This window comes from Anopheles coluzzii, chromosome 2, assembly GCF_943734685.1.
Source record: "Anopheles coluzzii chromosome 2, AcolN3, whole genome shotgun sequence".
Taxonomy (NCBI): Eukaryota; Metazoa; Arthropoda; class Insecta; order Diptera; family Culicidae; genus Anopheles; species Anopheles coluzzii.
In genome coordinates this window covers 86795539-86810844 of record NC_064670.1, presented here as the reverse complement: position 1 = coordinate 86810844, position 15306 = coordinate 86795539, and the positions used below count along the sequence as shown (strand labels likewise).

The 15306-nt window shown below is 41.6% G+C and overlaps 1 protein-coding gene across 6 annotated transcripts in view; it reads right to left on the bottom strand.

Annotated features, from left to right (window-relative positions):
• Positions 1-15306, bottom strand: part of LOC120950680 (homeobox protein orthopedia) — a 36380-nt gene that overhangs the window by 12054 nt on the left and 9020 nt on the right. For 4 of the 6 annotated variants that reach the window (XM_040368930.2, XM_040368928.2, XM_040368929.2 and 1 more), the window contains 2 exons: positions 14454-14701; positions 14172-14333 (listed from right to left, as the gene is read on the bottom strand). In XM_040368930.2, the coding sequence (XP_040224864.2) occupies positions 14172-14333; positions 14454-14701 (410 nt within the window). The remainder of the gene's footprint in view (positions 1-14171; positions 14334-14453; positions 14702-15306) is intronic. The other 2 variants (XM_040368931.2, XM_040368932.2) reach the window with 2 other exon arrangements.

The window sequence follows — 15306 nt, the reverse complement described above, 5'->3', positions numbered from 1 at the left end:
AGGCAAGAAAATATTCACGAAAAAAAAAACAATAAAAAAAGTAGACGAAAACTTTTCTGCAAGAAATCTTTTATCCTTCAGCTCAAAATGGTTGCGTTCCAGCTGGATGGAATGGCCTCGAGCAGAACGGAAAGCTGGGAAAGATACAACAAATCGGCAAGTGGCATGCCCCGCGCATGCTTCTGAAAAATTCATCGTTCATCCCCCCCTGAGCTCCCCTTTTTCCGTTCGATGCCTATCGTTGGCAAGTCGTACAAACGAGAACATCACCACTCGATACAGAGCATTCTTGTGATGTGGAATGTCCAAAATGGCGAAAGCAGGGAATCTCCCGCACCTTCATTTTAGGAGCATTTCCACTCGCTCTCTTTCTAGCTTATCCCATGCCCCAACGAAGAGCTGCTTGGGAAAAGGAGAAAATCATCTCACGAACGGCTTGGTGTGTGTTAGTAACGGTGCTCTGGCACACTAACACTACTGCACACAATTACAGCCTCCCGTTGGCTGGATATCCGTTTTCCAGCAATCGCTCAATGGAAAGCTGATGATGCTGGAAGCGTTACCATGGCGATGGTGTGAAGTGCTTTGACCAGCGACGGGAACGGAAAACTGAACCGTTTGTTCGAAATCGTTCAGGCGACTATGAAGCTGCCACGAACCAATTTTGACGGAATTCTTCCAAAGTACACTTGAAATGGTTTTCGTGCAGCGAAATATGCGATCTGTTTTGCCAAACGTCCCTCCAAACGTTACGAGCAAAGAATTGCAGAGTGTTGGATTTGTAGATGATGTTATAAGGTGTAAAGTGTAGAGCTGTAGATGTTTGCTGCATTGGTTTTACAGTACATTTATATATCTGATGTTTGTAGTTTTTTTAAATAACACTTACATGTACATATAAAGTATATAGATATAGTAATATATAAAGTATTAGATAGAAAATTCATCACGTGGATTTTAAAATCAGGTAATACTTCTAACTTCTAAATGGCCAATCTCGTGGTACAGTCGTCAACTCGTACGACTTAACATCATGCCCGGTATGGGTTCAAGCCTCGAATGGAACGTGCCGCCATACGTAGGACTGACTATCCTGCTATGGAGGGAAATCGCTAAGTCACTGAAAGCCCAAGCCCACAAATAGTGGTACAGGCAGGCCTTGACCGACAACGGTTGTTGAGCCAAAGAAAAAAAAAACTTGTAACAAAATGATACGTTCTAACACATTGCAGATTCCGGAGCTATGATGCGTAATTTCAAACACAAAATAAATAAAAGCAACAAGACAGAACAGACCGGGACGGTGTTTTTGACTGAAATTTGCACAGCGTTTGATGGTTTCGGGTGTTAACAATCGTGTTGAACGTGCTATACCTCGTGTTGTTTAGATTTCGATCCCAAACATGACTGGTTCGGTAAAGATCAAACGCATTTTTTCCAGTGTGTACGTTTAAAGCGTCGTTAAAATATGTTTTCACTTGATACTTTTGTTGGCAACGCAAAAAATACATTTTTTGAAGAAATGAACAAATGAAGAATCACGGCCGTTTTTCTGTAAATAGAAACTACAAAAAAGATGTTTCCCAATCTTAACTGTTATTCGTTAAACATGAGAAATATAACATTATTTTGATTATGTTTAAAACACATGTTACTTATTCAATTAAAATTATATTTAAAAAAAAAATAATTAATAATAAATTATAAATCAAACACTATCAATGGAGCAACATGTAAAAACATTAAATAGTGTATAATTTTAAAAAAGTTTGTGAACAATGTTATATTTCGAAATAATAAAAAAAGAAAAAAATATTGTAATTTGATGTGCTGCAAATAACCCGAATCCACGATTCCGAAAGTTTATTTGCATAAAATCATAAAACGCTCTCTCGTGGGACACAGCATTTTAATGGATTTTAAATTCAGTCTGATACTCCAGTGCAATATATGTACGCGCAATGCGGCATCGATTGAAAAACCAAAATCTGCTCGTATGCTTTTAGTGAGAAGAATCTAGCTAAGAAAAGGACGCACTTCAGGTTTTTGATGGAGGCGCTCGGTAATTGACGATAATTGATTGATTGGTTTCGATTGATTGCTAAAGTTTTGAAAATGGTTGACGCAGACGGTACCGTCTTACGTGAAGTGGATGTCATCACGAGCGCGAGGTTTTTATGATGCTTGTGACGGGGTTTGTAATGCTCCTGAGCGGTAGTCGTAAAGCATCTTCTGTAGAATTTGATCACTTGACAATTCATTCATTCGTACGAAACAATCCCAGCCTGAAAGCCTTTCACTGTTCCTAACTCGTGGAAACAGAGCAGCGTCCGTTTAAAATGTGCGCACACCTCGTTGATAGTTGATGGAAGTATCGTTTTATCAACGTTCGTGCAAACCTTTTATTTTCCATGTATAGCTTTCCATGGATGCTTGATAAACGCACCTCAGTCGCTAAGGAATCCTACAACTCATTAGCTAAGAAACAAAGCACCAGAGCTGAACAATCATTCTGAAACCAACGAGGGAGAAACTCTGTCAAGAAAACTTCCACGTTCGCTTTGCATCTTGTGGCACGCATCCTTTAGTACTTGCGCTTGCACTAACGGGCAATGGAGGCTTTGCACAGCAAGTCGACACCTTGCCATAATGGATGGTAGAGATAGCAGTTGGCTTAACAGCACACCGGTACGAAAATGAACCGCACGATACGAGCACAAACGTCTTCTTACCATTTCAAGGGACCATAAGACATCGGTCGTCTTAGATTGTTTGATGGTGTCTTGCGGAAATCCCCGTGCGTCAAAAACGGTGCGCTCGACGGAGCGCCAAGCATGCAGCAGTGTGCTGTGAATGTATTTATTATCAATTTTCCTGAAAGTTTCATGCCACTAATCCTCGCATGAATTAAATCAGATTAAAAGCTTGCCTGTTTGCCTGCTGCGTGTCAGGTGTATTGTAGTACCAGCAGATGCTTTACGATGAATGTGTCCGTGGCTGGTTGCGAATGCGCACGGTGCTGAGGCTGCTGGCGGTTTCTTCTAAGCACCTTTCGGCTGAAAGATGGCGAACAGGCGTTTGTGCAAGTGAAACTTCTTGACGATTGTCTTCGGCGTGCGTAATGTACCGCAGGCAGGGCTGGGGAAAATTAGAATACCGTACAGCCGGAGTCTTTCTTGCTCTTTGGGGAAAAGAAGTGGGGGCTCGTGGGAAGGTAGATTGAAAACAATTGACTGGTTGTTTTAATTTGCGTGAGCTGTTTGCATAAAGACGGAGACTGTTGCTACGAACGATATGCAAGATGGAAATGTTTGGGTGGAGGGTTTTGCCACGACACGTTTAGTATGACTGCATTATAATTAAGTGCATTCAGTTTGTTAATGGTTGATGGGATTATTTACAGCATGCAATGTTAATGCTCTTTTTAGAAGAAATTGAAAAATATAATGTCTGTATGCGAAAGGCAAACGGAACAAAGAAAACTCTATGTACATCAATGAGTTGAACATTGAGTAAACATTTCAAGATGAGTAACATTAGCTCGAAAAAATAGTGTAGTTTGTTCACAAATGGCTCAGTATTTTGTATTTTTTTCCATGTATACATAGCATATTTCTTTTTATCATTAGCACCGGCAAATAAAACATTTGCGTGGTACATTATTTCATATACGCTGACTATTTTTATTCTGGTGATTTTAGTACTGATAGTTTTATCGGGAAAAATAGAGGAAAAGTGTTCATAGAAATGGAGGACATCGATTGAAGGGACTTGAGACTCTTGAGACGGGCAATCAAGACTAAGATATGTTTTGTTTTATCTTATTGTGAATGTACATCATGTAAGCTATAGAGTACAAAATCATATTATTTACATTATCAATTTACTAATGTCAACATGCTTGATTCCCAGTTCAATTTTAGGGTTGTTTAAACCAAAATCCAAAGAACGATTTATCGCGTATAGAATAAAATATTAGGCCGGCCTCGTAGTACAGTCGTCAACTCGTACGACTTAACAACATGCCCATCATGGGTTCAAGCCCCAAATAGACCGTGCCACCATACGTAGGATTGACTATCCTGCTATGTATGGGGGGAAATCAATTAGTCACTGAAAGCCAAACCCACAAGAGGTAAAGGCAGGCCTTGACCGACAACGGTTGTTGAGCCAAAGAAGAAGAAGAAGAAGAGAATAAAATATTATCAAAATTTACAATGTTTTTCTATTTGTTAATCTTCTTTCTAGAAAAAAACAATTCAATTTCATAGGGTTATCCAACAACATTTGGGAATAATATTTTTTTTAATGTAGGAGGGTTTTTCCACAACGGCCGATCTGCTTAAAAATAGGATTTAGAATTACAATTTCTGGCGCTACAATCTATATTGGCTGGAATACATTTCTTTCTCTGAGTCATGAAAGAGCACATTATCCCGGACTCGGACGTTTTGGTTCTATCAAGTCCAGTCCTTGATTTTGTGTTCCTATAAGCGTGGCGAAGGTCTAAAGCAGTGGTTTTCAACCTTTTTGTAGTTTTTCTCGCCATGTAGGGTGCATGTAGGATTTCAATCCCCACTCACAAGCTAATGAGCAGGGAGGAGATCGTGGCAACCCAAAGAATTTAACGAAATTATCAACAAAATTCCCCCCTAAAATAGTCCCTTTGGGGACAATTCCCAACAGGTTGAAAACCGCTAGTCTAAATCATTCGGTTTTCGAGGTTGTATAGTGTTCAAATGGAATTGCTGGTGGTTGTATCGTTTGGTTCCTAAGCATTTCGTTGGATATAGTCCTTTTAGAAGAACCGATAAGTAGCAACTATTTCCTTTGATCACACATTTCACACATTAAAGTTACACTTCCTTCGATTTTGGAAACTGCAATCAAAGTTTGAAATTTTTATAATTTCCACAAAACACTCTTCTATGGAATTCTTCAGATTTTTAATATAAACTATTGTCAGAACCATTCATCTTGTGCTCTGTGCTGTGTAACTCTTTTGGTATGCTCGAACTAATTGTTGTAATGTTGCCTAAACAATGAACCGCTTGCCTCTTTGTTGGTGGTGAAGTCAACAGAAGAGCAAAACAAATATTGCCACAATGACCTCAAATAGCGGCACTCCGTTTCATAGGCCAATTTTTTCCTTTAAGGCAGACTTTGCTCATACATGATTTTATTGTTTTTTTCCTTTATGTGTTTAGTTAATTCTAGCATATATTCAATACTTTTCAGGTGCTTTTCAAATATAGTTGTAAACACAACTAAAGTTCCATGTAGCTGCATTTATTCATTATTGTAAACTATTGTAACTCAACGTTGTTTCCTTATAATTAAACTAGCATGTTATAACAATTGATAGCAATATTACACGAGTAGCAAATTTCATTATTTGAAACGAAAAAATGTCAAATAACGATATCAGGTAACCATCGGTATGCAGCGAAATCGATTACCAGTCAACACATTCTTTTGCAGCGATTCGGTTCGTTATCGATAAACCTGCCCGAATGTTTTCAATTTGCATGTTATTAATAAATAAACAATAAATCGTACGCCTCAATAATACTTTTATTACACTTTCATTACCTCGCACTTTTGGGCAGGATTTGTCGGTACACCATCACAACCACCAACACCACCGTTTCCCTCCGCATTTGGGACACGGTCTGCATTAGGGAATCGGTCGATCCCTACACAACCTTCATCAACACCCGTTTCCACACCCCAGTGTTGGCACAGCGGTCGACCATCGCACTGGCATCACTGGCTGTGTTTTTGCTCAGCGGGGGAAACGTTCAACGCACTGTCACTACCGGCAGCAGACACATTAGACGGGCCTAAAAAGGGCCAGAACTGAAATCGTGTACAACTATACGCGGGAGAAGTAATGGGAAGGTAGAGAAGTTGAAGGAAGGTTTGGTAGGGGATTTTCGGAAGGAATTTGTAGCCTGTTTATTTTTGGGCTCGTACAAATATCCTGACTAGTAAATAATGAACTAGTCACAGTTTCCCGTTGATTCACAGTGGTGAAAATAATATTTTGGCCATTTGTTTTATTTTTATTGTTATGATAAATTGTATTAAATGTAAATTACTAAAATACTTTCAAAAATAATTTGAGTCTCTTGAACATTAAACATGTTTACACACATTTGCTGTTTGTATTTTTTCTGGTATATTTGTTAGTTTGGTAGTTTTTGAGTTTTACAATGAAATTTAAGGTTATATTTAGAATTGAGATTATTTGTTTCAAAAACATGTTTAACAGAAATAATTATAATGTAAAGATTTGACATTAAAAATATAGAAACGATACATTTGTTAGAAAGTGCAGTAAAAATAGGATCTGCGCTATTAGTGAGCGTAATACATTCTCTGCCCGCTTGAATTGTTTCACCCATTGTTCTAATTTTGCCAAAGAACCAACACATACCGGGGCACAATGACTTGCGCGACAGACAGACAACGGTAAAACCATCCTTCTTCCCGGGGCCACAACAACGGGGCCCCCATAAGGTTGGTAATGCGTGCTGGCAGCAAAAGGGTCGTAGTACGCACGGAATAAATCTTTTCCCGTGCTAAATCTATTCGGGATTAATAGCACATTACTAGCCGCACTATTTATCATGTTGGGAAAATCTTTACCACTTGCCGCTCTCTGCTTACAATCCCACGCAATATTGGCTGGCTGGCGGGCCGGGCCAACATCAGATGCGCCGTGTCCTTTGGGAAGAAAGTCGTTTCCCTGTGTGTATCCTTTTTTGTCCTTTTCGTTGTTCGATTCGATTTTCCTCTGCCGTGAGCTCGGCATAAGGAACCAAAACACATAAAGTGAGACCGACCAAAAGGGGAGGAAAGAGCAGCGGGTAAAGTGAAAGTAAGACAGTGGCGGTGTAAATGGGATGACTTTTTGATTCGATTTCTAGCGCCTCAGCTCGGCGCCCTGCCTTATACCGAGTCCCTTTTTCGAATCGTCACCCTCTCCCATTTGACCTGTTTGCTCGTCATCAGTTGCACGGCTAATTTCCGCCCGTTCGTCCGTATCTGCTGGGGCTGGGAATGGGAGTGCGAAAATTGTGTGTGTGTACGATATGTACCCCATTCGAGCGGCAATCTGGGTCGTGTACGGTGCGGTTCGAGGTTTAGAGTCGTTTTCCTTGTACACTGCCGCAGTCGTTGTCAGTCGGTGCGGGTTGCCTATTATTTATTAAAATCGTTACAGCATTTCTGAATTTGCTGTAACCTGTAACACCACATGCTCATTGCTGGAGGAATGGAAAGGGGGAGAAGGGGGGAGACTTTGTGGAATCGGGACGGGCCAGATTGAGTCAAGAAAAAGTACTAAGATGTCGTTAGCTGACATACCTGAATGGAAAGTGTGTTTAAATGTTATTGGAATCGGCTGTAGTGCATGGGGCAGGTAAACACACAAAAAAGCGCTGCGGTTCTGCACAATGGCTGTGTGTAAATTTACAACAATTTGTTGTTCCACCCGGAGCGGGGCAAAGCACAGCGTGAACCCTTTCAAGGATGAGCAGAAAATGAAGACAAAAAACACGCACGCACCCTCAGAACAAGAATTCATCCCTTACACAGCATGCACAAAATAACAGGTGGACAAGTTGTCAATTGCAGCCACATGCCCGAGTAGGGAATAAAAAACTAAATCAATTTCTGTTTATTTGCCGTTTATATTAAATTTCGCCACGTGTTCCGCATTACAGAGGTGGGTTCGCACGACGGCATACGCACACTCACGCGTTCGGGTTGATGTAGATGTAAAAATGCGTGGCCGTGTGTTTTATGGCGCGTGCAACAAGCGACATGACAAAAGGGGAATGAAATAAGTCCCGAGGCAGAACAAGTTTCAAAGATTTTTTTCCCAAATTGCTTAAGCTGCTGGTGAATCTACCTGTTTGTAATTTGGAGATTATTAAAAAAATAGATACAATTGCAACAAGATAACAAGTCTTGGCACGGTAAGAGTATCATGCGCCAGGAATTAGAGATGGCAGGCGACTGAGCAAAGTCGCTTTTTATTACAGCTGCTTCAATCACGTGTCATTACGGCGTGGATGAACCATGAGAGAAATTATATTAATTTGATAAAACAGTTTTTCATGCAGTAGTCTTTTTAACATACTACTAAACTAAAGGACCTAGGAAAAAACCGTCTGGAAATGACAAAAAATGGGAGAATTGCTACGGGTAGAAATGAGCAATGATTAGAGCAATGCTATGTTATGCATGTTTCCACAAGTTCAATTTCCACATCTTTTACTCCCAGTTCACTTTCCGCATTCAAAATATACGCGAAATAAATCGCAAAATTCTAGCTCCTTTCCCGCATTCCTCTCATTGTTTTCCCTCATCTAAGATTACATTAAGTTCTATAGTTAGTAGTATGTAAGTTAAATTGCGTAACCTTTGGGAAAGTTTCTCAAAATATATCATAATCAATCATCAAAATGATACTCAATTACAACTCATGTAGTGAAACATATTTGTATAATGAATGTTAATAATACTGATCGTTCGATTAGATCGTGACTTTTAGTGATATTTAGCAGACGGCGCTACATATATGGTGTATTGTGGTAAACGGCCACGGTAGCTCAAAAAGTAAGACAACCTGAAAAACGGGGTTCTCCATTAATGAAAGAAATGAGATGTTGCCTTGTTACAATGATGCATTTTCCGTTAAAAATTATCGCTCATTCAAGTCATATTGAGAATAATTTTAAGTGAGTAAATTTGTAATAAAACATAATAAAAGAAATAACTTATTTTGGCTAATTTAATACTAATGGCTCCAAGCCACCTCCAAATTAGCACTGCAATACGGTTTATGCTTTGCTTTGGAAATGCCTCGACAATCCTACAGGGTGGCATCAACCTGATATTTGCGTGAAACTAGCAACAAACCAAAAACACGCGGGGCGAGAACCCAACGACACTTTCGAACCAGACGCACACTGACCACCACACGGTTAAACCACACGCGCCCCAAACCGGTCAATGCTGTATCGACCTCAAACTGGAAATTCGTCCACCACTGTCCGATTGTCTGACCTCTCTTTCCCGGACCCCCTCTCTCAGCATCATCATCACCTTCAAAGGGAACGGTGTGCTTCGCCCTTCGAGGATTGCACAGATCGAATGTCATACCGACCACAGTGGAATCGGTGGCGAACGATCCAATTACAGACCGGCTCGAGTAGTCTCCGCCAGATGGATTCCTTCACTCACAACTTAAGGTTGGGTTAAGGAATTGTCTCTTTGTTGATGTTGGTGGGTTCCTTTCTCATGCCATTGTCATGCCGTTACTGTGCGCCCGTGTTGCGTTGTTTGAATTCAGACGAGTTTGAGGCGATGGCATGACAGCCGTGTGGTTCGATTTTTGGGATCAGTTGATTAACCACCGTGCAGTGACCTCGCAATGGGACGGAGGCGTATGAAACGTGTTTTACTCCCGAAAGCATCTCCCGATAGCACGGTGATTTTTCTCACGCGTCATAATTGCGTTTGGCGATGTGTGATGAAAATAATGTAAGTTTTACATGACGCTACTTATGATTTTGTGCTGTAAACTAAGGCAAATACAAGCCTCTTTAATATATGCTCAGCTATCACGGTACGGTACCGTTCGGCTTGAATGGTTTGGGCGCTGGGAGGAATTTATTTATGCACAGGGATTTCGGATGCCTGCCCAGCTCACGGGGTCGGCAGCTCGAGGATTAAGAGCAGGAATTATTTCCGCATATAAATTGACATTGTGGGGATTTGGGGAACAACAACTAATGCCACACATACATTCACGCCCGTGTGGCACACCACCACTAGCGGGTTTACGCTCGGCCTGACAACAAAAAGTGGCCTCCACACTGGACGGTTTGAATGATAAGAACCAAGGATTGGCAGAAGCTTCACCAGGCCCATGCTACCATACACGCTGGTACTACTCTACTCTACTGAGTGCCCCGTGCCCTGACCGTGTAGACGAGCAGAACGTAAAGTAAAGAGAAACAAAACCAAAAAAAAAGTCGTCGAGGGTACTGCTCCGTGGTAAGTAAGGAGTTTACTATCATTTCTCACGATTTACCCGGTCGGCTTGTGCATGTTGACCCCCTAGGAGATCAACGTCGGTTCTTTTATTTGCATGCGGCAGCATGGGCTTGGCTGCTTTTCACCCGGGGGGTTTTCGGTTGGCCATAAATCGCTCCCAAGATCCCTGCTGTTTGCGTATTTTTCGTCGGTTTGTGGACGTTGTTGTTTGAGTTTTGGCGTAAAGGTTTAACGTAAAGGAATAAGCTGTTGAATACTAGCTAAAGTAAAATTTGGGTAGTTTTGTTGTTAAATTGTGTAAATTTATCCCGTTAGCAATGTTTGGTATTTTTAGATTTTATTTTCTTTTTTATAATACAAAACTTTGCACGTTGACACGAAATATGCCATATTAATATAATCAATTATCCAAAATACAGTACTTGTACTCTTGTAACACTTCAGCACTAAGAAAAGTTAGCAAAAGTTTGTGAGAAAATTTATTGATCATTACTGCACAGTTTGATCGCACGCAATAACACTACAATGTAATGGGTAAAATGTGTAAGATCAAACGTTCATTCTCCCCAGCGACCGGTCATTGCGAATGGGAAACGCAAATCCTTTAATTGGTTTGGTCACAATTGAAAAATGTGAAAGTAATCCCAACTTCCACCCTTCGTGTGCTTTTCCGAATGGTGTCTGTAGCTTTACTGACTGTGCGCATATCTCCAGTAGGGCAGATGAAGGCGAGGGAAATTGGTTCGAATTAATTCCATTCTACGATTGACTTTCGCGCAGGGGAAAAAGAAGAAATTACAAAGACAGCAAAAATAGCATTCTGATAGCTCTATCGTTGCGATGCTGCTTACCGCTGTGAACAGTCTGGCACATTTGGTGCACAATCAACACATCAAACAAACTACCCCTGTCGAGCAGGAGGGAGAGGTTGGTCGAAAGTGAATGGGCGGCTTTCCTTCGGACGATCGTGGTGGTCACATTCGAGCACAACGAACCCCATTGGAGTTAGGCGCAATGCTATAAAAGCAAACCAATAAACCCATAATGATATCATAAAAAACGAATAAAATTCTCTCCCCTTTATTCGTGCCCGATGGCGACGGAATTAGGAATCCTTACGGAAAAGGAGAAAGAACGGTTTGTAGCCAGTTTGTAGCATCGTTTGGAAACATTGGATGATTATTTCATACCTATATTTCCTACTCCGTCTGAAGACGATGAAAATGATCGTTTGGGTAAAAGCAAATCGAAGCTTCTTCTACGCATTCATGTCGGAAAGTTGTTCTCAGCCACACGGTGATAATGCTGCGGTTTTTAGGGACATGGAAATTCATCGACCCCAAATGTAGGAAAGGATCAGTTTTGCTTCAAGCAAAAGTTTTACCATCAAAAGAAACCAAAAGTGGTTCGACTGTGTGGGCAACCAGTGTATGCGGCTTAATACTGTCGCAAGAGTCCAAACGTTTTAATGGAAAAACAATGCTAGTAGTGTTGCCTTTCTTAGGTATACACCATACGGACCATCATGCACTGTGTATTGTAGCTCTCTACCCACAAAACAAGTTCATTAGCCAAGGGGGAGGCGTAAAGTTGGGGAATTTATGTTCCATGTGCGGTTTCAGTGCGGTTTTCGTACGTAAAAGCCCCTTTCGACAGGGCCATCTCGGAGGGGATTGGTGGCACTGAAAGGATACTTTATTATTGGTGTGATTAGTGAAAACTTCTGCCCACACCTTGTGTGATGCCACTGTGGAACTGTGTTCGATTTGTTGAATCACCTTCTCCTATCGAGCGGCAATCATATCGATAGCATCGTGTATGGGATGCGAGTGAAGTGAATATAAAATCTTCTTTTATGGCACACGTTTATTGACGTACACAGGCGTACGTTCGGTGTGCCCGGCGAGGAGAGTCCACAATCTGCATGATCCCGAGCTAAGCCGCTGCAATAACCTTGAAAACACTTTATTCGACTGCCGGCAATGGCTACGGAAGCAGAGAGCCTTTTGCAAAAGTGATGTTTGGTGTAGGGGATCTATTTTTTTCGGTAGGATTTCCCATGCAAAGAAAGACAGGATCAAAAAGTTGGTGCGCTTGATTTTGGAAGCGATTTGGAGGAGCTTTGTCGCTGCGTTCGTCTTTAGGAAAATTGGTCGGCTATCCTTTGCATCCAGCACACAGTGAGGTGTATATTTGAAGCGGCACACAGTGTACGAACGCACTCACATACACACATGTTTGCTAGGGGTCGCCGAGAACGTGATCAGATTGTTTAAAGTTTGTTTCATGAAGTTGAAGCTCCTTGATTGATTTATGGGATGATAAGGGGATCTAAAGGTTTGTTGCATGGTTTAGTATTGCAAAAATAATCTGTCGAGAATATGGGAAGAATGTGGATCTGGGGAGAGAATTTAGCAATGCGATACATTTCATAAAATTTAGCTAACCAGAAGAACGTAAAACCACCTATTTTTGTTCTAAATAATGGGATGGCATATGTGTTCTTAAATTTGGTGTTTACTATATGCTATAGGAAACTATATGCGCTAATCAAGAATGATGCTTCTTATGGTGTGGAATTAGGCTGTTGAAGCTAAAAGTGACCTTGCTGTTCATACTCAATGTACTTATATCTATGTGTAGAACTAAGAACGTATTGAAAGTTAGACCAGGTCTTGCTAACCATAATGCAGAAGAAAAACCGACCGATGTGTAGATAGTAGAAATGTACGCTAAGAGGTGGCTCTTGAAAGCCGAAAGGTAAGAATGGTAAGAAAAGCATGACCGGATTCGTTACGATTCTCATGGCTCTAATCGATGGAATGGTTTGGGGCTCGAGTAACAGTAGGGTTAAACAAGTTTAGAATCTTCTGCCCGACACGTTCGTTAACACGTGTCAGATATCACTGTTACGGATAGACATGCTGACGACAATCAGCATTGTCGTCTGTCCGACCCGGGACACATTTCCTCAGACAATCATTAGGCGGCTCGAAGTGCGGTAGCTTAATCGAACGTGTAGGAACGGGAAGAACAGGTATCATGAATCATGTTTATGTAAATGGAAACTGGGCTAAATAATTATGCTCCCCTCGTCGCCGTCCCATTCGGTTGTGGTCAGAGCCACAGCAAAACACCTATGTAGTACACTAATCTCGGATGTCTGAGGTGTTTGGTCCGAGGAGATTTGCTTGCTGGGAAAACGGATTAGCTAAGTGATTCATTTGGTCGATTTAATTGTTAATTAGTGATGCTAAGGCCGGACATTCCGGTGCGCTTTGCTGGTGCGGATGGATGGAGATGTTGATGTCGTTGTTACATGTGTAAAACATCCATCGGGTGTAGCTATTTCTTGCCACACAGGGAACAAAATTTCTAGAAATTTATCACATTCGTAAGGGTTTATCAAAGCGCATAGCCGCAGAATTAGGCGCGAAATTGACGAATTAGATGCAATTTCTGGAAAATCAACCGCAGGAATTGGTAGCTGTTTGCAATGTCCACGGTGATGCCGAATGTGTTACATTAAATTAATACTTCGAATAGAGCAAGAACGCAAATACCTCCTGGTTCAGTTATGAACCCAAAAGACTCTATCCAATATTTCACACATGAACGAGTACAATATTGGCCGTGTAAAAAGATTAGCTACGCCATCTGTAAACAAACCCCAAAGCAATTCTTGAGCAACCGCACCAAAGGGGAAAAAGGATGCGGAAATAGTCAAAATGTTCTGGTTGCTTGCATGTTATCCAAACTTTTTATCTTGACTGCTTTCGTTCTTGCGAGCTGTCGCCCAGCCTTTTTCTCTTCAAACATTCCGCGTACGAGAAAAGTGATTTATGTAAATAACCTTAGATGGTAAATAGGGTGTGAGAAAACGCCCCTGGTTCGCTGTGAACACTGTACGATTGTGTACGAAACACCAACCCTGCATGACGGTGCACGGTTTTGCGGCACTCCATTAGGCAGGCACGTCCCGGGACAATCTCGTGAACCCTGAGGGAAACGTGTGCCAGGGTGTGGCCAGCCAGTTACTGTGAGCTATCTTCACATGGAGGGAAAGCAAGCAAGGTTTGGCCCAAGCCCAGCGTACTCACCTGCACTCGCGACTCGGTGAGACCGATCCGCATGGCGATCTCCTCACGCATGAAGATGTCCGGGTAGTGCGTCTTGGAGAAGCAGCGCTCCAGCTCGTTCAGCTGCGCCGGTGTGAAGCGTGTTCGGTGCCGTTTCTGTTTTGCGCCATGTTTGTCAGCATTCTGGTGGAGAGTAAGCAAAGTCGTTCACCTTTCGGGCAATAGCAGTCGGGACTTGGGCGGCCCGACCGGGAAATGGGTTGAATGGTTGGGAGGTACACCCCCCCGTATAGCTACATTTACCTGATCCTGGTGTATGTTGTGCGGCTCACACAGCGAGCCAGCACCGTTGCCACCACCTGTACCGCCCGTGCCGCCCCCAGTGCCAGTGTTGCCACCGGCGCCACTGTTAACGTGCAACCGGTTGCCGTTGCTGTCGGCGGTGCCGGAATTGGGCACCTGGCCGAATCCGGTCGCACCGTGCAGGGATGTTAGGCCCGATTTCGGCAGATCACATTCCTTCGGACCTGCGGGTGGGTAGAAATGGTAAACTGTTAAGCATTACTCGATTGCACTAATTGTTTCGTTAAATAGTGTTGTACAAAACATGTGATTTTGAAAGTACAAAACGTGTGAGTAGAAAATGCCAATATGGAGTTGAGAATTGCTTTACGTTTGTGAGACAGTTCATTTGATTTTTTTTCAATTTAATTTACAACAATCGGTAAAAACGGTGAAAGTTGGAAAATGGACAGAAGTAAATGAATAATATATAAATAAAAAATAAGTAATAGTCAATGTTATTACTTGTTATTGTAATGATATTATTAAATTATATAATAAAATAATAATAAATAAATAATAAACAATAATAACAAAAACCCTGTATAAAATAAATAAATCTCGCAATACAGTTGTCAAGTCGTGTGACCTAACATCGTACGATTACTATAACAATGCGAAAAACAGACCTTGGCCGACTTCGATTTTTGTGCCCGATAATTTCGCTCAAACTTTTTCTTCTTGGTAATCAAAGCCGTCGTTAGATTTCGCTTGATATAGATAGCTAATCCGTAATTTGCCAAAAATAGGAGAGTCAATTCTGCGTGTAAAAGGCTCAAACTTTCGAATTTCCACAGAACTGACGTACTTCCTA